Source organism: Panthera pardus, unplaced genomic scaffold (genome assembly GCF_024362965.1).
Source record: "Panthera pardus isolate Hobbes unplaced genomic scaffold, ASM2436296v1 HiC_scaffold_8, whole genome shotgun sequence".
Lineage (NCBI taxonomy): Eukaryota > Metazoa > Chordata > Mammalia > Carnivora > Felidae > Panthera > Panthera pardus.
Genome location: NW_026527013.1, coordinates 6590368 through 6617990, shown reverse-complemented (window position 1 = coordinate 6617990; position 27623 = coordinate 6590368). Strand labels below are relative to the sequence as shown.

Below are 27623 nucleotides of genomic sequence, written 5' to 3'. Positions count from 1 at the left end.
GGACAGTTCTGGGCAAAGCAGGATGGCTCAGCATCCCCGGGAGCCAGGCCCTGAGCCAGATGCATAGAGACCTGGGAGAACCAAGAAGACCTTTTTCCATTTCCATGGAATTTACATTCTAATAGGGAATCGTGATTTTAAGTAATTAATGACCGGAGTGATGTGGGAGCTTGGCCCAGAGGGCTCAGTGGCGGAAACAGGGAAGCCTTCTGGAGAAGGACGGATATTTACCTGGAGAGCTGAGGTTGGGGTCAGGTTGAACTAGCTGTAGGGTTAGCTGGAGCGAGCATGTGGGAGTGTTTTCAAGAGAGCGTTTCAGGCCAAGGGAACCGCATGAAGATAACCCCTGAGGCAGGAGAGAGCCTTGTGTGCTCCACGAGCTGGGAGGACAGGAATGGCTGGGCCGAGACAACAAAGTTGGGGGGCAGGGGGTGCGCCAGCCCAGAGCAGGGTAGGCTGGACCAGATCAGGTGTTAGATTAGACTCTGTTCTAGGACCAGTGGAAAGACACTAGAGATGTGAGCCCTGGGAGGATGTGAGTCACAGCTGGTCTATGCATGTGGGTTAAAATGGACTTCGGATTAAGAAGGAAGACTTGATGGGGCACCTGGGTGGCTCAGTCTTCAGGTTAAGCATTTGACTTCGGCTCAGGTCATGATCTTGCGGTTTGTGGGTTCGAGCCCTGCATCAGGCTCTGTGCTGACAGCTCAGAGCCTGGAGCCTGCTTCAGGTTCTGTGTCTCTCTCTCCTCTCTCTCTGCGCCTCCCCTGCTAGTACTCTGTCTCTCTCAAAAATAAATAAACATTAAAAAAAATTTTTTTTCAAAGAAGGAAGACTTAAGAGGCAAGACAAGGAGTGGTAAGAAGAAGTTTAGGAATAAGATGATTGTTCCCTAGGCTTGATGATGGTTGTGGAGAAAGAAAGAAATGGGAAGAAGAGACCCAGGAGCGTAGAACTGAGGAAATGTACGATGCTTTCATTCATGCTTGTATTTTGTGTGATGGGACAGGGCACGTACTATGCCCCTAGTTCCTGTCCATGCAAACCTGCAGGCATCCCCTCACCCGAGTCCATGCTTTGCCCCCACTTTGCCACCCACAGGCCCCCTCCTCTGCATCCTGAAAGCAGTCGGGCCTGAGTGTGTCCACAGCTGCCCTGTCCATGGCCGTAGCCACTAGTCACCTGGAGCTATTTTAATTAAAACAATGGGAAGAGTTCCTTTTCTCGGTCCTACTGGCCACGTTTCAAGTGCTCAGTAGCCACACGTGGCTTGTGGCTGCCAACTGGACGGAGCAGAATTAGAGGACATTTATGTCATCACTGAAAGTCCCGTTGGGCAGCACTGATAAGTGACCCCTCATCCAGCACTGACATACATCCAGGAGCAGGAGTCACTGAATCTGTAAACTGAGCAGAGACCCCTCCTGCCTTCTTGTGAGGTTTCACCTGCCAGGAGACCTTGATGGGGGGACTCGGAGCCTAAAAGTGCCCCAGGCACCTTCTCAGTCTGCTTTTCCACTTGGGGCCCTGGGGGTGGCTGGATCCCAGCCCTCTGACTCCTCAGCTCAGTGACTGGAACTCATCCTAACTGCAGATTGGGTCTCCGGTGGGGAGAAAGGAGACATCCTCCACCTGCAGAAGGTAAGGAGGGTCCACGGCAGTTGTCTGGGTCTGTTGGACTCACACCAAGCCTTAGGGAAGGTTTGGTGTGAGAGGCTGTATTCGTTTACTGGGGCTGCTCTCACCACTTACCGGTACTTAGTGGCTTAAAGCAGCACAGATTTCACCTGCCGTTCTGGAAGTCAGAAGTCCGAAATGCGTCAGCAGGGCTGCATTCCTTCTGGAGGTTCTAGGGGAGACTCGGTGTCCATGTGTTTTCCATCTCGTAAAGGCCTCCTGCATTCCGTGGCTTGTGGCTCCTTCCTTCACTTAAAGCCAGTGGGTAGCATCCTCAGATCTCTCTCTCTCTCTCTCTCTCTCTCTCTCTCTCTCTCTCTCTCTCTCTCTCCTGCTTGCATCACCAACACCTTCTTCTCTGACCTTCTTACCTCCCTCTGGTAAGGACTCTTGTGATGACATTGGGCTCACCTGGATACTCTCCCCATCGCAGGATCCTTACTTTAATCACATCTGCACAATCCCTTTTGCTATGGAAACTCACATATTCACAGATTCTGAGGAGTAGAATACGGACACCTTTGGGGCACGGGCATTAATCTGTCTGCACCCAGGCCTGGGAGGCAAAAATGCCCGGCAGCTCTTTCTTTCCACCCGGCCCAACCAGACCCTTAGCGGCCAAGGTTCCCCTCCCTGCTCATACAGACCCTTTATCGCTTGTATCTTTTGGGTACAGGGAAGGCACACAGAGAGACCTCAGGAAGCTGGTTTTATGGAGTGACATTTGATTCCCTAACTCCAGAGAAAAGAGATATTCATTCCCTTTTTATAAAAAGGAAACATTCCATATACACTGCTTTGAACATTGATTTTTTTTTCCCACTTACATTTATTGGAGGGGCACCTGGGTAACACAGTCGGTTGAGTGCCAACTCTTGATTTTGGCTCAGGTATTATGTCACGGTTCATGGGATCGAGCCCCGAGCTCCATGTTGTCAGCACAGAGCCTGCTTGGGGTTCTCTATCTCCCTCTCTCCGCACCACTCCCTGCCGCCCCCCCCCCCCGCCAATAAATAAATAAACTTAAATTTTTTTTTTTTTAATATTGGAGATAAGAATCTCTATCAATACCTAGGGATCATCTCTTTCTTTTTTGGCTGCATGTTTCTTCATTCTGTGGATATTCCGTAGTTTATTGCACTAATTCCCTATTGATGCTCAGTTTTATTGTTTCCAGTCCTTTGATGTTACACGTAAGGCCATTGTGAATAATCACAGCCTGCCTTTTAGTATTTGTGTATCCTTGAGATCGGTTCCTAGGAATGTGATTGGCAGGGAAAGGGTAAATGATTTTGCATTTTGCATCAAATTGACAATTTTCCTTCCGTAGGAATTGGGCCCCAGTCGCGTATGAAAGTGCCTTTTCAGACATCCTTGCCAATAAAAGATGTGGTCCACCAGGTCTTTGTCGATCTGGCAGATTAAAAATGGTGCCATCGTAGCTACAGTCTCCCATCTCTGTGGTTATGAAGATCAGTGGTGATTCTGTCAAGGGTGGCGTCCTTGAAATGGTAGTGGTGGAAGCCAGAGTGTCCTGGGTTGAGGAGCCAGTGGGACGTGAGAAAATGAGACAGAGTGAAACACTTTCCCTGGGCTCACGGAGAGAGACTGGTACCAGAATGAAGACTGCCCTTACGATAGATTTATTTCACTACTAAAAACACTGCATGGGGTTTGAATGGTGTGGGAGGGGGTCCGGTGGAGGGGGAGAGCGGGAGGGGAGGGCAGACAAGAGACCGCCCACAGTGTGCAGCCCCTAAGAAGGCAGGTGGGAGGAGCACAGATCTGAGCCGCAGAGCCCGGCCGCACCCAGGCTTGTAACAGGAGGGAGGGCGGAGGCTGGGGTCACGTGGCCATTCTGGCGGCTTCCGAGGAAGGGAGATTCCTTCTCGCGGGGGGGTTACTGTGAGAAGTAGGAGGCAGGGCCCTCTGCGCAAAGTGAGGGTGTGTGTATCTGTTGCCACCTAACCGATTGTCCCAAACCTCGGTGACTTAAAACGATGATGATCATGTATCAGATCTCATGGTCTTTGTGGTTCAGGAGTTCAGGACCGCTTCGCTAGAAGGTTCTGGCTCAGGGACTTTCCTGAGTTCCTAGCGGGCTATCAGCCGGGCTGCAGCCATCTGGAGCCTGGACTGGTGCCGAGGGTTCAAGGCCAAGGCGGTTCGCTCCCAGGCGGGCACGTCAGTGGTGCTGCTGGAGGGAGGCCTCGGTTCCTCCCCAAGTTGGTCCCTCCATGGGGCTGCCCGAGTTCCTTGTAACGGGGCTTCCCCCGGAGCAAGCGGTGCGAGAGACCAAGCGACGCTGCAGTGCCTTGGAGCAGCCAGCCTGGGAAGTCGCCCCCAAGGCACTCTTGTGACCCGGGTCAGCCCGACGCGGGCGGGTGTGGACACCAGGAGGCTTGGGTCATGGGGGCCAGTCAGGAAGCTGGTTGCGGTGGAGGGCGGAGGGGAGGGTGTGCGAGGGGTAAAGAGATTAGAGGCCTGATGGTGGGGAGCCGCACGGACTTACAGGATGTCCTGCAGGGTCAAGGCTGTTTGCATGTTGCTGACCGTGCTTCCCCAGAGGTGGCGGCATGACAGCCCTACCGCGGGGAGGTGCCCCGGACGCTGCCATGGAGCCGGCAGGTCATTGGAACTGGGCCGGGCGCAGCTCTGCTGGGCAGGGGCGCGGGCAGGGTGTGTGGATGAGGAATGTGTGAGTGAGGGGTGATGAAATCCAGGGGGGAAGCGTGAGATGAGAACAGGACGTGTCTGAGGCCTGATGAAGTAGCGGGGGGCGGGGGAGAGTCCTCTGTGTGGTGAAAGAACACGTGTAAGGGGCGCCGGGGTGGCTCAGTCAGTTGAGCGTCTAACTCTCCATTTCGGCTCAGGTCACGATCTCACAGTTCGTAGGATCGAGCCCTGCATTGGGCTCTGCGCTGGGTGTGGATGCTGCTGGAGATTCTCTGTCTCCCTCTGCATCCCCGCCCCCAACTCACACTTGCCCTCTTTCTCTCTCCCTAAAAAAACAAACAAACAACAACAAAAAAAACACATGTAGGGAAAGAAAACATGAACAAGGACAAGGTTTGGGAGGCTGGATTCAGAGAGACCTTTCTCAGCTATTGTTTTAGGTGGCAGAATAGTGTCAGGTGATGACAGGGTCGAGGGTGGCGCCCAAGGTGGAAGGGGACAAACTCGTAACACCGAGGGTCGTCCTCACGCACCCTGAAGTCACCCGTCATCTGAGGGTGGTGGGGCTGGGGGAAGCAGACTAGTATCAGCCGTCATCATCTCCAGTAACTAAAGGGTCGGACCTGGGAGTGTGTTTGTGACAGCCACCTGCATGGGAAGAATGTGCCCTGAGACTCAGGGAAGCTGGGGATTTAGGTGGGGCGGCGGAGGCGTGTCCCGGTCGAACCGTTAGGACCCAAGAGGACGAGCTCTGGCTTCGCCAGCCCTGGTTCATCACCTGCTAAGTAAAGACCCAATACTGGGGACCCCACCTGCATGTTGAAGGAGGGCACAACGGGCAGGCTAAGATGGGTTGGTCCGCGGAAGCCCGCGGTGGGAGAGAGGCTGTGAAGGCTTCCTGTTGTCCCGTTTCCACCAGGGCCCGGCCTGAGCGCGCTGTGCCGACCAGAGGAGGAGCGTCCGGGGAAATTCCTGTCTGAGTCACAGGATGGCGGCCGTGGTTCTGCCCCCCACTTGTGGTAAGTCGGGGGGCCCTCAGAGTCCAGGCGGTAAAGGCCCCTGCACCACGGAGCGGGAAAGGAGGGGCCGAGCGGTGAGGCCGGAGCGGAGCCAGATGCCCGGGGGTCACCGGTCCCCGATGTGGTTCTTGGGATTTGGGATTTTGGTGGTTTGAGTGTCTGTGGAGATGTCACCTGTGTGGTGAGTATGGGAGAGCCTCTGAACCGTATCTCTGATTCTTTCTATAAACTTGGAAAAATAACAGTGGTGTCCCTTGAACTTCAGTTTCTTCATCTGTGAAATGGGACTAATAATCTCTTCCTCCAGGTCAGTAAGACCCTTGGCCCTATTTCCTGGCCCTGGGTCCTGGGTGAGACCGGCCACTCTGACACGTGTCCTGTGAAAGCTGTGTGTGTGTGTGTGTGTGTGTGTGTGTGTGTGTGTGTGTCCACCCACGCTGTGTGGGGTGGTCATGGGTGTGGCCGTGCGTGTGCGTGTCGGGGTGTGGTCACGTGCAGGTGGGTGGGGAAGCCCCCAGACTGGCGAGTGCTGGCATACAGAGCCGTCCTGGGCTCTCCTGACTCCTTTCTTCTTCTCCAGCTCAGCCTTCCCTGTACTCAGCCTCTCCTCGGAACGGACGCACGGAGGAGGAAGGGTTGGCTAAGGGCTTCCTGACCGGCTGGTTACCGGTGAGTCACTACTCTTTTTTCCAAGTCATTGTTCCTTTGACCAGAAGCTGAATTTGTTCTCCTCCAGTGACCCGGAGCCTCTTGGCCAAACCAGGTGTCCAGAGGGCCCCGGGTCTCCGGGCATCTGATGGAGGGTCAGGGGCCCCCCAGGCAATGTCGTGTTGGTCAACGTTTTCTACGTTGCCGAGGTTCCTCCAGGGTCACCGTCTCCATCACGTTCCGCAGAGAGGTTTTTAGGGGAAACTGAGGAAGACCTGACTGTGTCCTAAACTCAAGTAGTTGGTGACAGCTGTGGGGGAATCGCTCACCCATTTACCAGGTGTTTCTCTGATCTCCGCCATGTCCCCGGCCTATACTCAGCCCTGCAGATGGAGGGAGATCAGCTTGCAGGACCCCACAGTCTCACTGGAATAAGAGAATCACCTCTGTGTTAGGGGCACGTTCACCGTGGGAGCGGGCATAAGCAGACAGGGAGGAGCACCGCAGGCTGAGCCCAGAAGCGGTTGAGAGCAGAGCTCAGAACCCCGCCCACACATCTTGCGCTTTGGGTTCCCGGCCCCCGGTCCCATCGTCCTCTGCCCTTTTCCTGGCCACTTGGTGGGGATGGTCCTTGCCTAAGCCGTGATGTTTGTGACGGTTCAGCACTCGGTGACCTTCGAGGATGTGGCCGTGGAGTTCACCCAGGAGGAGTGGGCCCTGCTGGACCCTTCTCAGAGAACACTGTACAGAGACGTGATGCAGGAGAACTGCAGGAACCTGGCCTCGCTCGGTAAGCCTGACCTCATCCCTGCGTTTACTTAGTCCCGTAACGAGACTTTGTCGTAGACTCTGGGTCTAGAGTTCTTTCTCGTCCAGCAAGAGAGCGGGACACAGGATTAAAAATGCGAGAGAGATGGCTCATGTCCAGGAGACGCCAAGAGCCCCGATTAAGGGTCCTTGCTCCATTTTTATTAGGATCAGAAGGCTTACAAACGTGGCAATGGACGTGCACAAGGAGACCGTGAATCTGTCAACATTAACTCATGGGCGTGAGGGAAACGGGGTCTTGAAGATATGCGGGGTTAGGGGTTTGGGTTGATACAAAACAAAGTCCTGGCACCTGGCTGAAGGTTGTTTACAGCAGATGTGAGGCCCCACCTCTGTTTACCTAAACTTGCCGAGGGGGACAAGACAGAGAGAGCATGCTACCTCAGGGTCACCAAGGCACCTTTCTTTTGCTAATTAGCTCCGCTCTGGGCAACTTGGCCCAGCACTGGTCTAAAGTCCTGTTTTCCTGTTTTTACCCTTCCTTCCAGTGAAAGCAGCTTTCTGCTACAGTACTACCTTGGGGGGCGCTTCCGCCCTGAACATATAATCTTGTTTACCTCATACACCTTTGGTCTATCCTGGAGCCTTTGCCCCGCCCTCTCTATACCTATTTACCTAATCTTGTTTACCCAAACTTGGGTGTGAACATCCTATGGCTTTCTAATTCTTTCTGCCTTGTTAACCCATTGGTGCAAGCCCAGGGAATTCCTAAGCTTATTCCCCACAATATTCCCCACATTATTGTCCTTTTTTTTATTTTAAATTGAGGTGACATTCACATAACATAAAAGTCACTGTTTTAATTATTAAAAACTCCTTTAATGTTTGTTTATTTTTGAGAGAGAGAGAGAGAGAGAGACAGAGTGTGAGTGGGGGAGGGGCAGAGAGAGACACACACACAGAATCAGGCTCTGTGTCAGGCCCCAGGTTCTGAGCTGTCAGCACAGAGCCCGATGCGGGGCTGGAACTCACAGAACTGTGAGATCGTGACCTGAGCCAAGGACACTCAACCTACTGAGCTACCCAGGTGCCCCTGTTTTAGCTATTTTTTTTTTTTAATTTTTAAGTGTTTATTTATTTTACAGAGATTGAGAGACAGAACACAAGCAGGGGAGGGGCAGAGAGAAAGGGACACACAGAATCCGAAGCAGGCTCCAGGCTCCGAGCCGTCAGCACAGAGCCCGACGCAGGGCTCGAACTCACAAACCGTGAGATCATGACCTGAGCCGAAGTCAGATGCTTAACCGACTGAGCCACCCAGGAGCCCCTGTTTTAGCTGTTTCTAAGTGCACAATTCAGTAACTTTTGACATAGTAGTATTGTTGTGCAACCATCAACGCTATCTAATGTCAGAACATTGTCATCACCCCTCACCCCCTCCCCGGGAAGTGGCCAGGACCCGTTACCTTCCCCACAGCCCCCTGCTGCCAACCACCCATTTGCCTTCCATTTCTCTGGGTTTGCCTGCTCAGAACATTTCCTGCCAGCAGCATTGTGATCTCTTTGGTCTGGCTCCTTTCAGGCAGCGGAATTAAGGTTCGAAGGTCTAGCAGTGTTGCACCATTTTGTGGATTGGCCACGTCTTTAAAATTCACTCATGGGTTGATACACATTTGGGTGGTTTCCATTTACTGGCTGTTACAAACCTTGCTGCTGAGAATATTGGTGCACGGTTTGTGCAAACATGCGCTTTCGGCTTTCTTGGGTATGTGTCGGAGCGGAATGCTGGGTCATATATCAGTAGGTTTAGCTTTTTGAGGAACTGCTGAACTGTCTTCCCCAGGAGCTGCGCCAAGGTGGGAGGGTTCCGATTGCCCCACATCTGCCCCAACGTTTGTGCCTCTGATGGTAGCCGTCTTCACGGTTATGAGGCAGTATTTCTTTTCGTTGTCGCCCTGATTTGCGTTTCCCTCATGACTGATGACATTGAGCACTTTTTCATGTGTCGGCTGTTCTGGATCTTCTGTGGAGAACGTCTGTTCAAGTCCTTGGCCCGGTTTGAAATTCGGTTGCTTGTCTTTGTTCTTGGATTATACACATTCATTATATGTCGTGAATACTGGTCCCTTGTCCAGAATATGATTCGGAAATAATTTCTCCCAGTTGGTGGCGTATTTTCATTTTCTTGGTAGTGTCCTTTGACACACAACAGTTTTAATTTTTTTTAAGTTTGTGTTTGAATTCCAGTTAGTTAACATACGGTGTAATATTAGTTTCAGGTGTACAGTGTATTGATTCAACACTTTCATACCACACCCGGTACTCATCACGACAAGTGTGCCTCTTAATCCCCATCCAAACCGCCCCCCGACCCACAACACACGTGCTCACCACCCTTCTGGTAACCATGAGTTTGTTCTCTGTGGTTAAGAGTCTGTTTCTTGGTTTTCCCCTCTTTCTCTCCTTGTCTCTTTTTTTCCTTTTGCTCATTTGTTTTGTTTCTTAAATTCCACGTGTGAGTAAAATCATGTTTTTCCAAAGAAGACATCCAGATGGCCAACAGACCCACGGAAAGATGCTCAGCGTCACTCACCATCAGGGAAATACAAGTCAGAACCATGATGAGACACCACCTCACACCTGTCAGAATGGCTGAAACCAACGACACAAGAAACAACAGGTGTTGGGGAGGATGTGGAGAAAGGGGACCCTCGTGCGCTGATGGTGGGAAGGCAAAGTGGCGCAGCCCACCTGGAAAACAATTCGGAGGTTCCTTAAAAATAGAACTACCCCATAATCCAGCAATTGCTCTACTAAGCATTTACCCAGAGGATAAAAAAAAAATACTGATTTCGAAGGAGCACACACACCCCAATGTTTATAGCAACACTATCTACAATTCCCGAATTATGGAAACAGCCTAAATGTCCATGGACAGATGAATGGATGAAAAAGACGTGGTGTGTGTGTGTGTGTATGTAGACACACAATGGAATATTACTCAGCCATAAAGAATGAAATCTTGCCACTTGTAACGAAGTGGATGGAGCTAGAGAGTATTATGCTAAGTGAACTAAGTCAGAGAGAGTTTTAATTTTTATGAAGTCCAATTTATCTCCTTTTTTTTTTTCTTTTTTTGCTTGTCCTTTGCTATCATACCTCAAAAATTCTTGCCAAATCCACCAAGGCTATGAACATTTACCCCTGTGTTTTCTTCCAGGAATTTTCTAGTTCTCTTCAATTAGGTCTTTGGTCCTTTTGGAGATAATTTTTTATGTGGCTTCTTTCTTTTATCTCTGTTTACCCAGTTGCCCAGCATTGCTGTAGAAGACTATTCTTTCCCCCAGTGAATTGTTTTGCTGCCTTGCCCAAAGTTGTGTGACCACAGACTTTACGAGTTTACACTCACTCAGTTCTCGTCCATTGATCTCTGCATCTCTCCTTGTGCAAGTACTGTAGTGTGTTCTTTACTATTGCTTTGAAGTAAGCTTTGATGTCAGGAGGTGTGAGAATTCCTAATTCGTTCTTTCTCAAGACTGTTTTGTCTGTTCAGCATCCCTTGCAAATCCATGTGAGTTTAAGGATCAGTTTGTCCAGGGGCGCCTGGGTGCCTCAGTCGGTTGAGCGTCCGACTTCAGCTTGGGTCATGATCTCACACTCTGTGAGTTCGAGCCCCGCGTCGGGCTCTATACTGACAGCTCAGAGCCTGGGGCCTGTTTCAGATTCTGTGTCTCCCTCTCTCTCTGACCCTCCCCTGTTCATGCTCTGTCTCTCTCTGTCTCAAAAATAAATAAACGTTAAAAAAAATTTTTTTTAAAAAAAGGATCAGTTTGTCCATTTTGCAAATAAAAGCTGTTGGAATTTTGGTAACAATTGCACTGAATCTGTCGATTGCTTTGGTTGTATGGAAGCTATGAACCACGGGAATCTACCCCGAAAACCAAGAGCACACTTGCATACTGTATGTTAGCCAACTTGACAATAAACTATATTTAAAAAAATTTACAATTCTGTTGTAATTGGTCTGTAATTGTTACATCTTCTAGATAATTTGACCTTTTAATCACTAAATAAGATCATTCTTTGTGTCTTGTAGCAGATTTTGTCTTAAAGTCTATTTTGCCTGAAATTAACATAGCCACACTCTCTTTTGGCTGCTGTTTACATGGAATCTATTTTTCCATCTATTGACTTTCAACCTCTTAGTATGTTTGTTTGTTTGTTTTTGCTTACCTTTTTTTTGTATATTAAATATAATTTATTGTCAAATTGGTTTCCATACCACACCCAGTGCTCATCCCAACAGGTGCCCTCCTCATTGCCCATCACCCACTTTCCCCTCCCTCCCACCCCCCATCAACCCTCAGTTTATTGTCAGTTTTTAAGAGTCTCTTATGGTTTTCCTCCCTCCCTCTCTAACTTTTTTCTCCCTTCCCCTCCCCCATGGTCTTCTGTTAACTTTCTGAGGATCCACATATGAGTGAAAACATACGGTATCTGTCTTTATCTGCCTGACTTATTTCACTTAACATAATATCCTCCAGTTCCATCCATGTTGCTGCAAATGGCCAGATTTCATTCTTTATCGTTGCCAAGTAGTATTCCATTGTATGTATAAACCACATCTTCTTTATCCATTTGTCAGTTGATGGACATTTAGGCTCTTTCCATAATTTGGCTGTTGTTGAAAGTGCTGCTATAAACATGTGGTACATGTGCCCCTATGCATCAGCACTCCTGTATTCCTTGGGTAAATTCCTAGCAGTGCTATTGCTGGGTCATAGGGTAGTTCTATTTTTAATTTTCTGAGGAACCTTCACACTGTTTTCCAGAGCAGCTGCACCAGTTTGCATTCCCACCAGCAGTGCAGGAGGGTTCCCATTTCTCCACATCCTCTCCAGCATCTATAGTCTCCTGATTTATTCATTTCAGCCACTCTGATGGGTGTGAGGTGATATCTGAGTGTGGTTTTGATTTGTATTTTCCTGATGAGGAGTGACGTCGAGCATTTTTTCATGTGCCTATTGGCCATCTGGATACTCTTCTTTAGAAATGTCTATTCATGTCTTCTCATTTCTTCACAGGATTATTTGTTTTTTGGGTGTGGAGTTTGGTGAGTTCTTTATAGATTTTGGATACTAGCCCTTTGTCTGATATGTCATTTGCAAATATCTTTTCCCATTCCGTTGGTTGCCTTTTAGTTTTGTTGATTGTTTCCTTTGCGGTGCAGAAGCAAATTACTTATTACTTATTACTTATTACTTTGGCTACTCAGGGGCTTTTGTAGTTCCATACAGGTTTTAGGATTGATTGTTTTAGCTTTGAGAAGATAGCTGGTGCAATTTTGATTGGAATTGCATTGAATGTGTAGATTGCTTTGGGTAGTATTGACATTTTAACAATATTCTTCCAATCTATGAGCATGGAATGTTTTTCCATTTCTTTGTATCTTCTTCAATTTCCTTCATAAGCATTCTATAGTTTTCAGCACACAGATCTTTTACATCTTTGGTTAGGTTTATTCCTAGATATTTTATGGTCCTTGGTACAATTGTGAATGGGATCAGTTTCTTTATTTGTCTTTCTGTTGCTTCATCATTGGTGTATAAAAATGAAACCGATTGCTGTACATTAATTTTGTACCATGCGACTTTGCTGAATTCATGTATCAGTTCTAGCAGACTTTTGGTGGAATCTGTCAGGTTTTCCATGTATAATATCATGTCACCTGCAAAAAGTGAAAACTTGACTTCATCTTTGCCAATTTTGATGCCTTTGATTTCCTTTTGTTTTCTGATTCCTGATGCTAGAACTTCCAACACTATGTTAAACAACAGCGGTGAGAGTGGACATCCCTGTCGTGTTCCTGATCTCAGGGGGAAGGCTCTCAGTTTTTCCCCATTGAGGCTGGTATTAGCTGGGGGCCTTTCATAAATGGCTTTTATGATATTTAAGTATGTTCCTTCTATCCTGACTTTCTCAAGGGTTTTTATTAAGAAAGTATGCTGAATTTTGTCAAATGCTTTTTCTGCATCGATTGACAGGATCATATGGTTCTTTTCTTTTATTAATGTGATGTATCACATTGCTTGATTTGCTAATGTTGAACCAGCCCTGCATCCCAGGAATGAATCCCACTTGATTGTGGTGAATAATTCTTTTTATATGCTGTTGAATTCGATTTGCTAGTATCTTGTTGAGAAGTTTTGCATCCATATTCATCAGGGATATTGGACTGTAGTTCTTTCTTGTTTTTTGGTGGGTCTCTGTCTGGTTTGAAATCAAAGTAATGCTGGCTTCATAAAATGAGTCTGGAAGCTTTTCTTCCCTTTCTATTTCTTGGAACAGCTGGAGAAGGATAGGTATTATCTCTGCTTTAAACGTCTGGTAGAACTCCCCAGGGAAGCCATCTGGTCCTGGACTCTTATTTGTTGGGAGATTTTTGATAACTGATTCAATTTCTTCACTGGTTATGGGTCTGTTCAAGCTTTCTATTTCCTCCTGATTGAGTTTTGGAAGTGTGTGGGTGTTTAGGAATTTGTCCATTTCTTCCAGGTTGTCTGTTTTGTTGGCATATAATTTTTCATAGTATTCCCTGATAATTGCTTGTATTTCTCAGGGATTGGTTGTAATCATTCCATTTTCATTTGTGATTTTATCTATTTGGGTCCTCTCTCTTTTCTTTTTGAGAAGCCTGGCTTAAGGTTTATCAATTTTGTTTATTTTTTCGAAAAACCAACTCTTGGTTTCATTGATCTGCTCTACTGCTTTTTTGGATTCTATATTGTTTATTTCTGCTCTGCTCTTTATTATTTCTCTTCCTCTGCTGGGTTTGGGGTGTCTTTGCTGGTCTGCTTCTGGTTCCTTTAGGTGTGTTGTTAGATTTTGTATTTGGGATTTTTCTTGTTTCTTGAGATAGGCCTGGATTGCAATGTATTTTCCTCTCAGGACTGCCTTTGCTGCATCCCAAAGCATTTGGATTGTTGTATTTTCATTTTCATTTGTTTCCATATATTTTTTTAATTTCTTCTCTAACTGCCTGGTTGACCCATTCATTATTTAGTAGGATGTTCTTTAACCTCTATGCCTTTGGAGGTTTTTCAGACTTTTTCCTGTGGTTGATTTCAAGTTTCATAGCATTGTTATCTGAAAGTATGGTATGCATCATGCATGGTATGATCTCAGTTTTTTATACTTATTAAGGACTGTCTGTAACCTAGTATGTGATCTATCTTGGAGAATGTTCCATGTGCACTCAAGAGGAAAGTGTATTCTGTTGCTTTGGGATGCAGAGTTCTAAATATATCTGTCAAGTCCATATGATCCAATGTTTCATTCAGGGCCCTTGTTTCTTTATTGATCCTGTGTCTAGCTGATCTATCCATTGTTGTAAGTGGAGTATTAAAGTCCCCTGCAATTACCACATTCTTATCAATAAGGTTCCTTATGTTTGTGATTGTTTTATGTATTTGGGGGCTCCTGTATTTGGCGTATAAACATGTATAATTGTTAGCTCTTTCTGATGGATAGACCCTGTAATTATTATATAATGCCCTTCTTCATCTCTTGTTACCGCCTTTAATTTAAAGTCTAGTTTATCTAAGTATGGCTACTCCAGCTTTCTTTTGACTTCCCGTAGCATGATAGATAGTTCTCCATCCCCTTACTTTCAATCTGAAGGTGTCCTCAGGTCTAAAATAAGTCTCTTGTAGATAGCCAATAGACGGGTCTTGTTTTTTATCCATTCTGATACCCTATGTCTTTTGGTTGGAGCATTTAGTCCATTTACATTGTGTTGTTATTGAAAGATACGGGTTTAGAGTCATTGTGATGTCTGTAGGTTTCATGCTTGTAGTGGTGTCTCTGGTACTTTGTGGTCCTTGCAACATTTCACTCACAGAGTCCCCGTGAGGATCTCTTGTAGGGCTGGTTTAGTGGTGATGAAGTCCTTCAGTTTTTGTTTGCTTGGGAAAACCTGTATCTCTCCTATTCTGAATGACAGGCTTGCTGGGTAAAGGATTCTTGGCTGCATATTTTTTTCTGTTCATCACATTGAAGATGTCCTGCCATTCCTTTCTGGCCTGCCAAGTTTCAGTAGAGAGGTCTGCCACTACCCTTATGTGTCTGTCTACCTTTGTATGTTAGGACCCGTTTATTCCTAGCTGCTTTCAGAATTCTCTCTTTATCCTTGTGTTTTGCCAGTCTCACTATGGTATGTCGTGCAGATGATCAATTCAAGTTACGTCTGAAGGGAGTTCCCTGTGCCTCTTGGATTTTAATGCCTTTTTCCTTCTCCAGGTCAGGGAAGTTCTCAGCTATGATTTGTTCAAGTACTCCTTCAGCTCCTTTCTCTCTCTTCTTCTTCTGGAATTCCTATGATATGGATATTATTCCGTTTGATTGCATCACTTAATTCCCTAACTCTCCCCTCATACTCATGGATTTTTTAATCTTTTTCTCAGCTTCCTCTTTTTCCATAATTTTATCTTCTAATTCACCTATTCTCCCCTCTGCCTCTTCAATCTGTGCTTTGGCTGTCTTCATTTTATTTTGCACCTCACTTACAACATTTTTTGTTCCTCATGACTATTTCTTAGTCCCTTGATCTCTCTAGCAATAGATTCTCTGCTGTCCTCTATGCTTTTTTCAAGCCTAGCAATTAGTTTTATGACTATTCTCAACTCTTGCTCCGTTATATTGCTTAAGTTGGTTTTGATCAATTTGTTAGCTGTCACTCCTTCCTGGAATTTCTTTTGTGGAGAATTCTTCCGTTTCATCATTTTGGCTAGTTTTCTGTCCCTGATGAGTTTTAAAAGCTTGCTGTGTGCTTTGTACCTGCAAGCACCGCTATATTAAAGGGAGGGTGGTGGGGGGTCATACACTGTCCAGGGCCTGGCCCTTCAGGAGGTGTTTTTTGGAGAGTGTTACTTGCTCTCTGTTGTTGTGACTTTGGTTATTTTATTTCCCTACTCGTAGTGATGTTTTGGACCCTCTCCAGGTGTGCTTTGATTTGTTCCTTGGAATCGCCCTGGAAAGGAAAACAGGAGACAAAAACATGTAAACACACAAATAAACCAAAAGAAAAAACCCAAAACACCGACTACAAGTAAAGAACAGGGTGGAGGCGGTGCTGACGGAAGAGCAGATACGAAGAGAAACGACAGGAGCGGAGGAGAAAGAAAAAATAAACATTGACCAGGCAGAGAGACTAAAAGGCTTAATCCATAGAGAAAGGAAAATAAAGAAGGAGGCGGGGAAAATGAAACGAAGATAAAGTTACCCAGACAGAGAAACTATACAGCTCAATTATTCCAGAGAGAGAGAAAGGAGTGTAAAGAAGAAGAAGGAGGTGTAGAACATGTATCAAGACAATGGATTAAATATGTCTGTTTAGACAGACCAATAACCAGAGTAACCAGCCTAGGGAAGGAAAGAGATAAGCAGCAGAAGTGGGAGGGAGAATATATCTCTCTCTCCAGAATTGACCTAGAGTTAATCCAGGCAATGCTGCATCACTTGTGGGGAGTAGCTGTCCACAGGGTCTGTGCCCCTCGGTGGAGACGCAGTTACCCAGTGCAAAGGGGCGTGGCTTGGCGTCATCTGGACCCACCTCCACTGTGGGCCCACCTTGGTGCTGGGGGGCGGCAATGGTGATTCCCCCAGTCTCTTCTCCACAGACCCCGACCGGTGGACTCAGTTTGAGTCTTCCTCACTGTGTCGCGGGTGCAGACGGGACGGTCCTTCTCGCTCCACCAACTCCCCTGACCCTGCGCTTGGCTAAGATTCACAGTCCCGTTCCCATGCGCTCTGGCACTGGGGAAGTGCCTCTCAGTGCAGCCCAATAGGTGGTCCCGGCTGGCTTTGTGCCACCGCACTTCAAGGAGGACTTCCATCTCCTGCTGCAGACTGCGTCGGTGACCTCGCCACTGAGCCCCGGGGGTGGTGGACACAGGCAGGCTTTGTTCTGTCCCACCGCACTCTGGAGAAGTGGCCGCTTTCTCCCACTGCAGCCTGCGCCCCTGACCTACCACCGAACCCAGGGCTGGCTCCCCTCCTCCCCAGGTGCGTGAACAGGGAGCCGGCCCCAGTCCGAAGAAAGTCCTGCCGTCAGAGATGGGATCCCTCTGAGTCTCAGTACGAGGTCATTTTCCTGTGCAGATACAGTCCTACAGTTCCCTAGCCATCCTCTTCCCTTTGTCTCTCCGCAGAAGGGGACCCCTCCCCTCTGTGCCTACCCACCCTGTTCTATCTCCCCCAGTTCACAGTCACCCGCCTATCCTTTCTCACGTTGTCCCATTTTCTTCCTGGTAGATTCAGTCTCTTTTCCTCCCAGACTCTTGGGGTTCAGAGTCCTTTGGCTTCAGCACTTCTTTGAGAGAGGCGGGAAGTAAGGATCCCCCTACTTCTCTGCCGTGTTGACCCCTCCCTACCTCCCTCTTAGTGTGTTTAGATGTAAGTTGAGTCTCTTACGGAGAGCATATAATTGGATATTCTTTATCTGTTCTGCCCAAATCTGCCTTTTAGTTGGACAGATTAATCCATTAACATTTAAGGTTATTATTGATAAAGACCTACTTATGCCATTTTGTTATTTTCTACATGTTTTCTATCATTTTTGTTCCTCAATTCTTTCATTGTGTGTGTGTGTGTGTGTGTGTGTGTGTGTGTGTGTGTGTGTGTGAAATGTTTTCTCATGGACCATTTTGATTCCCTGTCATTTCTTTTTATTTATTTGTTTTAATGGTTGTCCTGGGGATTACAGTTAACATTTTATTTTTTTTTTAATTTTTATTTAATTTTTTAATTTAGATCCAAGTTAGCATATAGTGCAACAATGATTTCAGGAGTAGATTCCTTAATGCCACTTACCCATTTAGCCCATCCCCCTCCCACAACCCCTCCAGTAACCCTCAGTTTGTTCTCGATATCTAAGAGTCTCTTATGGTTTGTCCCCTTTCCTGTTTTTATATTATTTTTGCTTCCCTTCCCTTATGTTCATCTGTTCTGTGTCTTAAAGTCCTCATATGTGTGAAGTCATATGATATTTGTCTTTCTCTAATTTTGCTTAGCATACTACCCTCTAATTCCATCCACGTAGTTGCAAATGGCAAGATTTCATTTTTTGATTGCCGAGTAATATTCCATTTTATATAAATATATATGTATATATATATATATATATATATATTATTCCATTTTATATATATATATATATATGTGTGTGTGTGTGTGTTATAATGTGATATATACATATACACCACATCTTTATCCATTCATCCATCGATGGACATTTGGGCTCTTTCCATGCTTTGGCTATTGTTGATAGTGCTGCTATAAAGATGGGGGTGCATGTGTCCCTTCGAAATAGCACACCTGTATCCCTTGGATAGATACCTAGTAGTGCAATTGCTGGGTCATAGGGTAGTTCTATTTTTAATTTTGGGGGGAACCTCCAGACTGTTTTCCAGAGTGGCTGCACCAATTTGCATTCCCACCAGCAGTGCAGAAGAGATCCTCTTTCTCCGCATCCTCGCCAACATCTGTTGTTGCCTGAGTTGTTAATGTTAGCCATTCTGACAGGTGTGAGGTGGTATCTCATTGTGGTTTTGATTTCTATTTCCCTGATGATGAGTCATGTTGAGCATTTTTTCAGGTGTCGGTTGGCCATCTGGATGTCTTCTTTGGAAAAGTGTCTCTTCATGTCTTTTGCCCATTTCTTCACTGGATTATTTGTTTTTTGGGTGCTGAGTTTGAGAAGTTGTTTATAGATTTTGGATACTAACTCTTTATCGGATATGTCATTTGCAGCTGTCTTCTCCCATTCTGTCGGTTGCCTTTTAGTTTTGCCGATTGTTTCCTTTGCTGTGCAGGAGCTTTTCATTTTGATTAGGTCCCAGTAGTTCATTTTTGCTTTTGTTTCCCTTGCCTCTGGAGACGTGTTGAGTAAGAAGTTGCTGTGGCCAAGATCAAAGAGGTTTTTGCCTGCTTTCTCCTCAGATTTTGATGCCTTCCTGTCTTCCATTTAGGTCTTTCATCCATTTTGAGTTTATTTTTGTGTCTGGTGTAAGAAAGTGGTCCAGTTTCATTTTTCTGCCTGTCGCTGTCTAGTTTTCCCAGCACCACTTGCTGAAGTGACTGTCTTTATTCCATTGGATATTCTTTCCTGCTTTGTCAAGGGTTAGTTGGCCATACGTTTGTGGGTCCATTTCTGGGTTCTCTATTCTGTTCCATTTATCTGAGTGTTCTTATGCCAGTGCCATACTTTCTTGATGATGACAGCTTGTAATACAGCTTAAAGTCCGGCAATTAACATTTTAATTCATAGCAGCCTATTTTGATTTAATACCAACTTTGTTTTGATAGTATATAAAATTTTTGCTCTTATGTACCTGTGCACACACACACACCTGCTTTCTTTTGTTTTGCCACAAATTACACCTTTATACCTTGTGTGCCCATTAACATAGATTTACAATTACTGGTGTAGGCATTTATCTTTTAAATCATATAAGAGTTTCAAACCAAAAAGATAAGCATTATAAACCAAAAATAGCCAATTACTACTAGCCTGTGTATTTTCAATTATCAGGTTATTTCTTTTTGTGGATTTGCATTAATATCCATTATCCTTTCATTTCAGCCTGAAAGTCTCCCATTAGCATTTCTTGTAGGGCAGATGTGCTCGTGAGCTCTGTGCCTCTCAGTGTAACCTTATACTTGGGGTTTCTTAAGCTTCTTGGCTGTGTACATTTGTGTCTTTGTCAAATTTGGGGAAATTTTTGCCCGTATTTCTTCAAATATTCTTTCTACCTCATTCTCTTCTCCACTTAAGGAATTCCCATGATGTGTATATTGGTATGTTTGATGGGATCCCACAGGTCTCTTGGGCTCTGTTCTTATTTTTTTTCCTTCTTTTTTCTTTCTGTTCTTCCAGGGAGGTAATGTAAATCATCCTGTCTTCATGGTTATTGATTCTTCTGCCTGCTCACATCTGCTGTTGAACTCTCCTTGTGAACTTTTCATTTCAGTTATTGTACTTTTCAGCTCCAAAATTTCTGTGTAGTTTCTCTTTGTAATTTCTGTCTCTTTCACGTGGGTTCTAGTTCATCAGAATTGTCACGGTTTTCTTTAGGTCTTTGAGCATACTTAAAAGAGTTGACTTAAATCCTTTGAGGGGCGCCTGGGTGGCCCAGTTGATTGAGCGTCTGACTTCAGTTCAGGTCATGATCTCTTGGTTCACGAGTTTGAGCCCCCCATCGGGCTCATTGTAGTCAGCCTGTCAGTGCGGAGCCCAGTTCGGCTCTTTCTGCTTACACTCTCGCTCTCAAAAACTAAATAAAAAATTTAAATTCTTTGACTAGTGAGTCTGATGTTTGGGCTTCCTTCGGAGCAGTTTCTACTCATTTTTTTTCTTGCAGTGGGCCATACATTTGTTTCTTTGCCTGCCTCATACTTTTAGTGTTAAAACTGGGCATTTGGAACATTATTATACAGCAATTCTGGAATCCAATTTCTCTCCACCAGAATTTGTTATCGTTGCTGTTGAATGTATGTTTAGTGATGCCTGTATACTAATTTTGTAATCTGTATTTGTCACGTGTGGTCCCTGAAGACTGTTACGTTGGTTTCGTGGTTAGCTAGTGGTTGGTCAGAGGTTTTCTTGGGGGCCTGGAACCAAAAGTAAAACACCTGTAGTCTCTGCAGATGTGTTGTGTGTGGGTGTCCAGGGCCTACCTTCAAAATCAGCAGGCAATTGGCGACTCTCCATAATCTTTACTTTCTGCTTGTGCAGAACCTGAAGGTCAGCCAGACTTGAGGACCTGAAGGTCAGCCAGACTTGAGGACCTGAAGGTCAGCCAGACTTGAGGACCTGAAGGTCAGACAGACTTGAGGACCTGAAGGTCAGCCAGACTTGAGGACCTGAAGGTCAGCCAGACTTGAGGACTTAGTGCAATTTCAGGTCTTTTCTGACCATGTGCCCGACCCTGGCTTTCTAGATTCAAAGAAATATGAGGGAAATTTTTTAAAAATTCCCCCAAACATCTCATTCCATAGTTTTCCTCCCAGGCTTCTTGGTTAGTTTTTTGTTTTCCTCTACTATTTCACTTGCCTCTGGTGGTGATGGCTGAGATATTTGCCTTTAAATGTGTTCAGCACATGCCTCGTGGGTAGACAGCTCAGCCCCTGGAGAGTGGGATTAGATAAATAAAGGCAATATGGAAACCAATTTGACAATAAATTTCATATATTGAAAAAAAAAAAGTAACTGGAAGAAAAAGTTTATAAAGTAAAAAAAAATAATTAAAAATTTAAAAAAAAGATAAAGGCAAGCCAGAAAAGTCAAATCAGACAACCACAGATCTTTGACAATAAATAGGTCCCCCCTGCTCCCTGCAGTACTAGGAATGTGGGCTGTCATCTGCAAGGTCACAGCCAAAGCAGTGAATAGATTAGACAGGGGTCAGTTAAAATGTCAGCTGGTTGTTGTCCTTGATTAAACATTTTTCCAGTTGCTGTAAACTTTTGATAAGTTTCCAAAGTTCTGATAAAGTTGGTTCTGATGGTGTTCCCCAGTTTAGTCACTGTTTTTGTGGAGTTATGGACTTTTGGTTTAACAGCCCTTAATTTTCACTGTTGTCACTTCTCACAAGTCTTTCCGAGGCACTTCGATGTTCCTGGGTCTGTGCTGGGTTTAGGAATATAGTGATAGACAGACGTGGTCCCCACCCTCCTGGAGCTTTCTGTCTGATGCCTTCCCTGTGAACTGAATAGCTGTTCCTTACCCTGACTTTATATTCTCTGTGGTTAAAAGCTTTAGAGCTTTTGAAGTATGTTATGTAAACTTGGACATGGACTTTGGGACTGTTTATATCCTGTCACCTGGACATTGAGGATGCTTGAATTTTTGTTTCTGGAGAGTTACTATACCCATTAGAATTTATGCGTGGTTACTCCACTGTTGCAGACGTCATAGTGGCTCATCTTCAGAATTGTTGGCTCCAGTTTCATGGAGTTGCTTGTCACCTGCACAGTCCCCCTACATCATGCGTCTTTTCTCCACAAATAGGGTGTCATGTTGATAAACCCAGTCTGACCTCCCAGCTGGAGCAAGAAGACAAAGTGATGACACAGGAGCGAGGAATTCTTCCCGGCACCTGTCCAGGTGAGCACCAGGTGGACAGGCGGATAGGAGTCTTCTTAAGGAATAGGTCTGGCCAGCGATTTGGGGCATGGGAATAGTACATTCAGGAAACGTCAATCAGGAAAGTTTGTAACATGTCCTTTTTTCTGGCAGAGATGGTCAAGAACATTTGGTATGAGCTTCTTCGTGTATGTTCCTTCTTTTTACCTTTCTGTTCAACATCTCATGCGTTACCTTGGACTCAGAGGGGGGAAAAAGACGTATCTCTTTTCCTTTGAAGTGTACTTAACATATAGTGTTACATCAGTTTCAGGTGCACAACGTAGTGATTTGATAAGTTTATAAGTTATACTGTGCTCACCACAAGTGTAGCTGCTGTCTGTCATCGGACAATGCTAATACATTTCTTTTCCTTTTTAAGTTTAAATCTCATAGGAGCACTTTATCCAATTCCTTCCTACTTTGCATTCCTGATAATCCCTTCTTTTGTAAATCTCTGATCAATCTTCATCCTTCTAGAATCCTTTAATACCTATAGTTTTCATACTCACATCCCTTTCATGGCAAACTTCCTCAAAAACCCTGATCCCTCAGAGTCTGCCTTTACTCATGTATGTACTTTACTATTCCTTTCCTCCATCAACTTAAATTTCTTTTCAATTTGTTTCAGGTTTGGAGACTGTACTTAAAGCCAAATGGTTAACTCCTAAGAAGCACGTTTTTAGAAAAGAACATTCCAATGGTATTAAAGCGGTAAGACTAACCTGGCTGATTTCTGGTTTTTTACAGTAGGAAAGTAAGTTAGAAAAGTCACAAAGTAAACAGTCATAGTATCATTTACAGATGAGGAAATTTTGTCTCTGGAGAGATACTGTGAAAAGTTGTGAATTTGGAGAAAACCATAAGTTAGCTCCAAACTTGTTTCCTCACTGGGAGTTTCCACTTGTAAATATTTCCTTAAACGTGACTACGATATTGATTGTTGAAATATAAAGTGGTCTTAAGTTTATCAGAAGATGCTCTGTGAATATGATAAGGATTTGTGGCAAAGCATCCTTCTTTTTTAACTTCTAACAGCTCAAACTTGGCAGAAGCCACATACAAGCACTGAAAATAGCCAAAACGTCAATTGTAATAATGTAACAGAATTCCTGAAAAAGAGAATTCCTATGACATAAAATTCATTAAATATTAAAAATACTATAAATGATAGTTATCATTCGTCTCTTAACAGGAAAGAAATCATCTCGGAGTGAAAGTCAATGAATGTAATCAGTGCTTTAAAGTCTTCAGCACAAAATCTAACCTCACTCAGCACAAGAGAATTCATACTGGAGAAAAACCCTATGACTGTAATCAGTGTGGCAAGTCCTTCAGCAGTAGATCCTACCTGACCATTCACAAGAGGATACACAATGGGGAGAAGCCCTATGAATGCACGGACTGTGGCAAAGCCTTCAATGATCCCTCATCCCTGAGGCTGCACGTGAGAATTCACACTGGAGAAAAACCCTATGAATGTAATCAGTGTTTCCACGTCTTCCGCACCAGTTGTAACCTCAAAAGCCACAAGAGAATTCATACGAGAGAGAATCACCATGAATGTAATCAATGTGGCAAGGCCTTCAGCACGAGGTCCTCCCTCACTGGGCATAATAGTATTCATACGGGGGAGAAACCTTATGAGTGCCACGACTGTGGGAAAGCCTTCAGGAAGAGCTCCTATCTGACCCAGCACATGAGAACTCATACTGGAGAAAAACCCTATGAGTGTGATCAGTGTGGAAAATCCTTCAGCAGTAGCTTTTCTCTTACTGTGCACAAGAGAATTCACACTGGGGAGAAACCCTATGAATGCAGTAACTGTGGGAAAGCATTCAATAATCTCTCCGCTGTTAAGAAACACGTGAGGACTCACACTGGAGAGAAACCCTACGAATGTAATCATTGTGGGAAATCTTTCACCACTAACTCTTACCTTTCTGTGCACAAGAGAATTCATAATAGGTGGATATGAGTACAGTAGTTAGGAAAGCGTTCATTGATCTCTTAAGCCTCAGACAACTGACGGTAACTCACTAGATGGGTGAGTTATCTGCTGCTGCCTAAAAAATTTCCCTCCAAAACACAGTGGCTTCAAACCTCATACATTTATTATAATTTCTGTAGGTCGGGAATCTGGAAGCGTCCTAGCTGTGTAGTCCTGGCGCAGAATCTGTCCTGAGGTGAGATCAAGATGTCTGCTGGAGCCACAATCAATCATCGGAGTCTTTACTGATACAGAATCTGCTTCCAGAATGGCTCACTCACAGGTCTAGCAAGTTAATGCCAGTTGTTGGCAGAGAATCTTCATTACTTCACTCTCCAGAGGGCCAAGTATCTTCACGACGTAGCATCAGGTTCCTCCCAAAGCATTTGATCTACAGGAGAGCTAATGCAGAAGCCACATTGTCTTTTTTGACCCATCCTCAGGAGGACATACTATCATTTCTTCCGTACTGTATTGCTTACAGAGTGGGAAGAAACAACACAGGGTATATATATATATAAGGAGACAGATCATAAGGAACCATCTGAGGAGTTTCCATGAAATCAGTGAAGAAAAGCCTTTAGCAGACTCTCATTCTGTCAATCTATTGTATATGAAGTAGCCCTCGGTAACGTATGTCAATTCCCTCTGGAGAGAAACCTCACGAGTGCAATCTTTGTGGTAAGCTTTCAGCTCAAAGTCACCCTAATGTGCACAGAAGCTTATGTGTGGAGAGAAACCTGAGGAGCGCAGTAGCTACAGGAAAGCCTTCAGTGATATCTCTAGGGAGTCACATAACAGTTCACACTAGGGGAAAAACCTCATGACTATCCTCAGAATGCAAAAGCCTTCAGCGACACTCATCCCATAGAGCACATGTGAGAAATCACTACAGAGGAATCCTAAAAGGAATGTGGGAAACCCTTGAGCACAAGCGTTTGCGTTACTGAGCGAAAGATGGGGAGAGATTCCGAATACAATTACTGTGGGAGAGCCTCGAATGTTCTCTTAGTTTTTAAGAGGCACGAGGGTTTATTCTGGAGAGAAATTCCCTTCGACTGTCATCAGTACTGGAAAGTCATTTTTCCACATTCCTTAGGAAACTGAGAATTCACTGCAAAGACACTTGTGAATATAAAGACTGAGGGAATACCTTTGATGATACCTCTTACGTTAGGAAAAATAGGAAGTTTTCTTTGGAGGCAAAAGTTGTGAGTGTATCAATTTGGAAAAAATCTTTCAGTGATTCTTTGTTGGTTTGTGAGAACTCACATTGTAGGGAAACCCTAGAAAAGTGATGCCTCAGCTCTTTACTGAGGGGCCACAAAATAAGTTAAACTGGGAATGGAAATTATCAATTTGAGTGTGGGTTTACCTTTATCTCATCCTAAGATCGGGCCACTAGTTCATTAATTTTCAGTCTTTTTGTTTTAGTATAAACACGTCTATAGCCATACCTAAAATAAACCTTAAATTATGTTCCATAGTTTTGTATGTAACATGTTAACTCTAATTTACTCTTTAAAAACATCAGTACATAGCATATCCAAAAAGACATTTCTGAATATCTCCTGAGTGAATTAGTTTATCATTAGTGGAAATTAGACCTTATTTACTATATACTTTTTCTAGTTTAATGGCATTTTTGTCAGGTAAGCGGACTTTACGATGCTGATTGTTTTTTATCTTTTCTCCTCTAGTATGGCATTTTGTTTAGCTTCTTTCCCAATGCCCATCGTCCCCCACTCATTTATGTAAAAAATGTTTTCGTTGTCATTCAAGTTGTCAATGAGCAGGATTAAAAATGCGCAACTTATAAGGCTTCTCTGAGGCCCAGAGAGGTATTGCCTGGCTCTGCTGACCATGAGGAGTAGGTAGAAGTCACTGGGGAGAACACCATCCGGCTCGTTCCCCACCTGTATCCTGTTCATCTTACCCGTGCTTTCTCTTGAAAGTCGACTCAAGGCCAAGAGTCGGAAGCGCTCTATTTTGATCATGATGCCGGACACCATAGTGCAGCACAAAATGACAGTGACATGGGCTCCCCCCGGACCTCTGATTGGCGGTCTCAGCTCTGGACTGCTCATGCCCAGACTACTCCTTACATGATTAAAAGTAACCTCTAACTGGTTGAAGCCAAAGTCTTTTTCTCGGGGGGTTTGTTTTTGAGGTGGTGTTCTGTTCATGTCCAGCCGAATGCAATATCTAACTAGGAAACCTATTAGTTGGTCCCATTTGATAAGTGTTCCATATTTCTTTGAAAATAATGTATATTCTCTAAGTTTTCGATGTAGACTATGTGCCCATTAACTCAAGTTAATTGTGTTTTCAGATATAGTATGTACCTTCAGGTTTTTGTCCTCAAACTTATTTAGTGGTAGATGTCTATTAAAGTCCTCTTCTAAGGATATGGATTAACGGGGTTTTTTTTTGTCATTTCTGTCATTTTTTTCTTTATATATTTGGATGTATGACTAAATACATTCAGGATTAGTTTTTTTTCCTTGTGAATTGTTCCTTTTTATGTAGGGGTCATTTTTTTTATAATGAAATATTTCAGTACATTAATAAATGACTAAACATTTATGTAGCCCTTCCTATAGCTGAGGCACTTTTCTGAATGCCTTATGAAAATACGAACTTACTGAGTACTCAGTATAAGCTTAAGAAGTATGTACTATTATTATTCCCATTTTACAGATGAGAAAACTAACATGATATACTGGTAACTTGCCTGAACTCACTGGCTAGTAAATAGTAGAGCCCAGGTTTGAACCCCATCTGTGCTCTTAACCACTAATCTATCTACTGAGTATATTCTATATGCCAGGCCCTGTTTGAGACACTGGTGTTTATAGCAATGCATGAAATGTACGTTTTGCTATTGAAGCACTTACATTCTAATGGGGGAAGACAGATTATAGAAAAATCAATAAGAGTTGCTATTTTAAGTGTTGATCAGAAAAACATGATAAAATAGTTAAGGGGGGATTGGGATCTTACCATTGTATATAAAATAGGAAGGGAAGGCCTCTTAGCCAAGAGACACTTGAGCAGAGACCTTAACGAGTTGGGACAGTGAGTCAAAGTGTGTGGCAAGAGCAGGCTTTTCATGCAACGTCCTGCCGCAGAGCAGCCAACGGAGATGAGCGTAGAACGAGCTGGGGGTGTAGTGAGGGTGTGATAGAGGATGATGTGGTCAGAGATGTGGTAGATCTTGATCTTGTTGGATTTTATTGTCCCATTAGGGCTTTTTCTTATACTTTGAATGAGCTGGCATGCCAGTCAGAGTCCCAGCAGGAAGCAACTGACACAGACTAGGACACTTCAAGGAGAGTTTTCATAAAGAGGCTACTCACAGAGTTGTGGACAGGATGGAGGAAAACCACAAGAAGTCGTTGGTACCCAGTAGCGGGTAAGGCCAGGGTTCTATTAACATCCCTACCCCTGAAAGGATAAGAGAAGGGGACAATTACTGAAATCCACAGACAAGAGAGGAAAGAACTGCATTCCAGGAGCTGGGGGGAGGGGGTCGGGGGTAGCATCCGGCTCCACGTTCTGCAAGAAATAGCCAGAGCTAGACGTCCCCTTCTTTCATCCTTCTGATTTCATGCCTAGGGTCCCCATTGACCAAACCCAACCAAAGGCCACAAGGCAAGGAATC

The 27623-nt window shown here is 44.7% G+C and overlaps 2 protein-coding genes and 1 long non-coding RNA gene across 5 annotated transcripts in view; 2 read left to right on the top strand and 1 right to left on the bottom strand.

Annotated features, from left to right (window-relative positions):
- LOC109254168 (zinc finger protein 558-like) overlaps window positions 1-27623 on the top strand; it is a 100259-nt gene that overhangs the window by 2172 nt on the left and 70464 nt on the right. The window contains exon 2 of one of the 3 annotated variants that reach the window (XM_053896653.1): window positions 5273-5318. The exons of 1 other annotated variant lie outside the window; for it this stretch is intronic. The gene's annotated coding sequence lies outside the window, so the exon portion shown is untranslated. Of the gene's footprint in view, window positions 1-3492; window positions 5319-27623 lie in introns of those variants that run through there. One more of the 3 variants, XM_053896654.1, reaches the window with a different exon arrangement.
- Window positions 5318-26373, top strand: LOC109254167 (zinc finger protein 558). Its single transcript, XM_019427857.2, has 6 exons — window positions 5318-5372; window positions 5953-6041; window positions 6684-6810; window positions 21856-21951; window positions 22601-22683; window positions 23165-26373. The coding sequence occupies exons 1-6, from the start codon at window positions 5342-5344 to the stop codon at window positions 23945-23947; spliced, it is 1209 nt and encodes a 402-aa protein (XP_019283402.1). The 5' UTR covers window positions 5318-5341; the 3' UTR covers window positions 23948-26373.
- Window positions 25582-27623, bottom strand: part of LOC109254179 (uncharacterized) — a 50953-nt gene continuing 48911 nt past the window's right edge. Inside the window, exon 3 of the long non-coding RNA XR_008420139.1 lies at window positions 25582-27406. This is a non-coding gene — a long non-coding RNA (uncharacterized LOC109254179). The remainder of the gene's footprint in view (window positions 27407-27623) is intronic.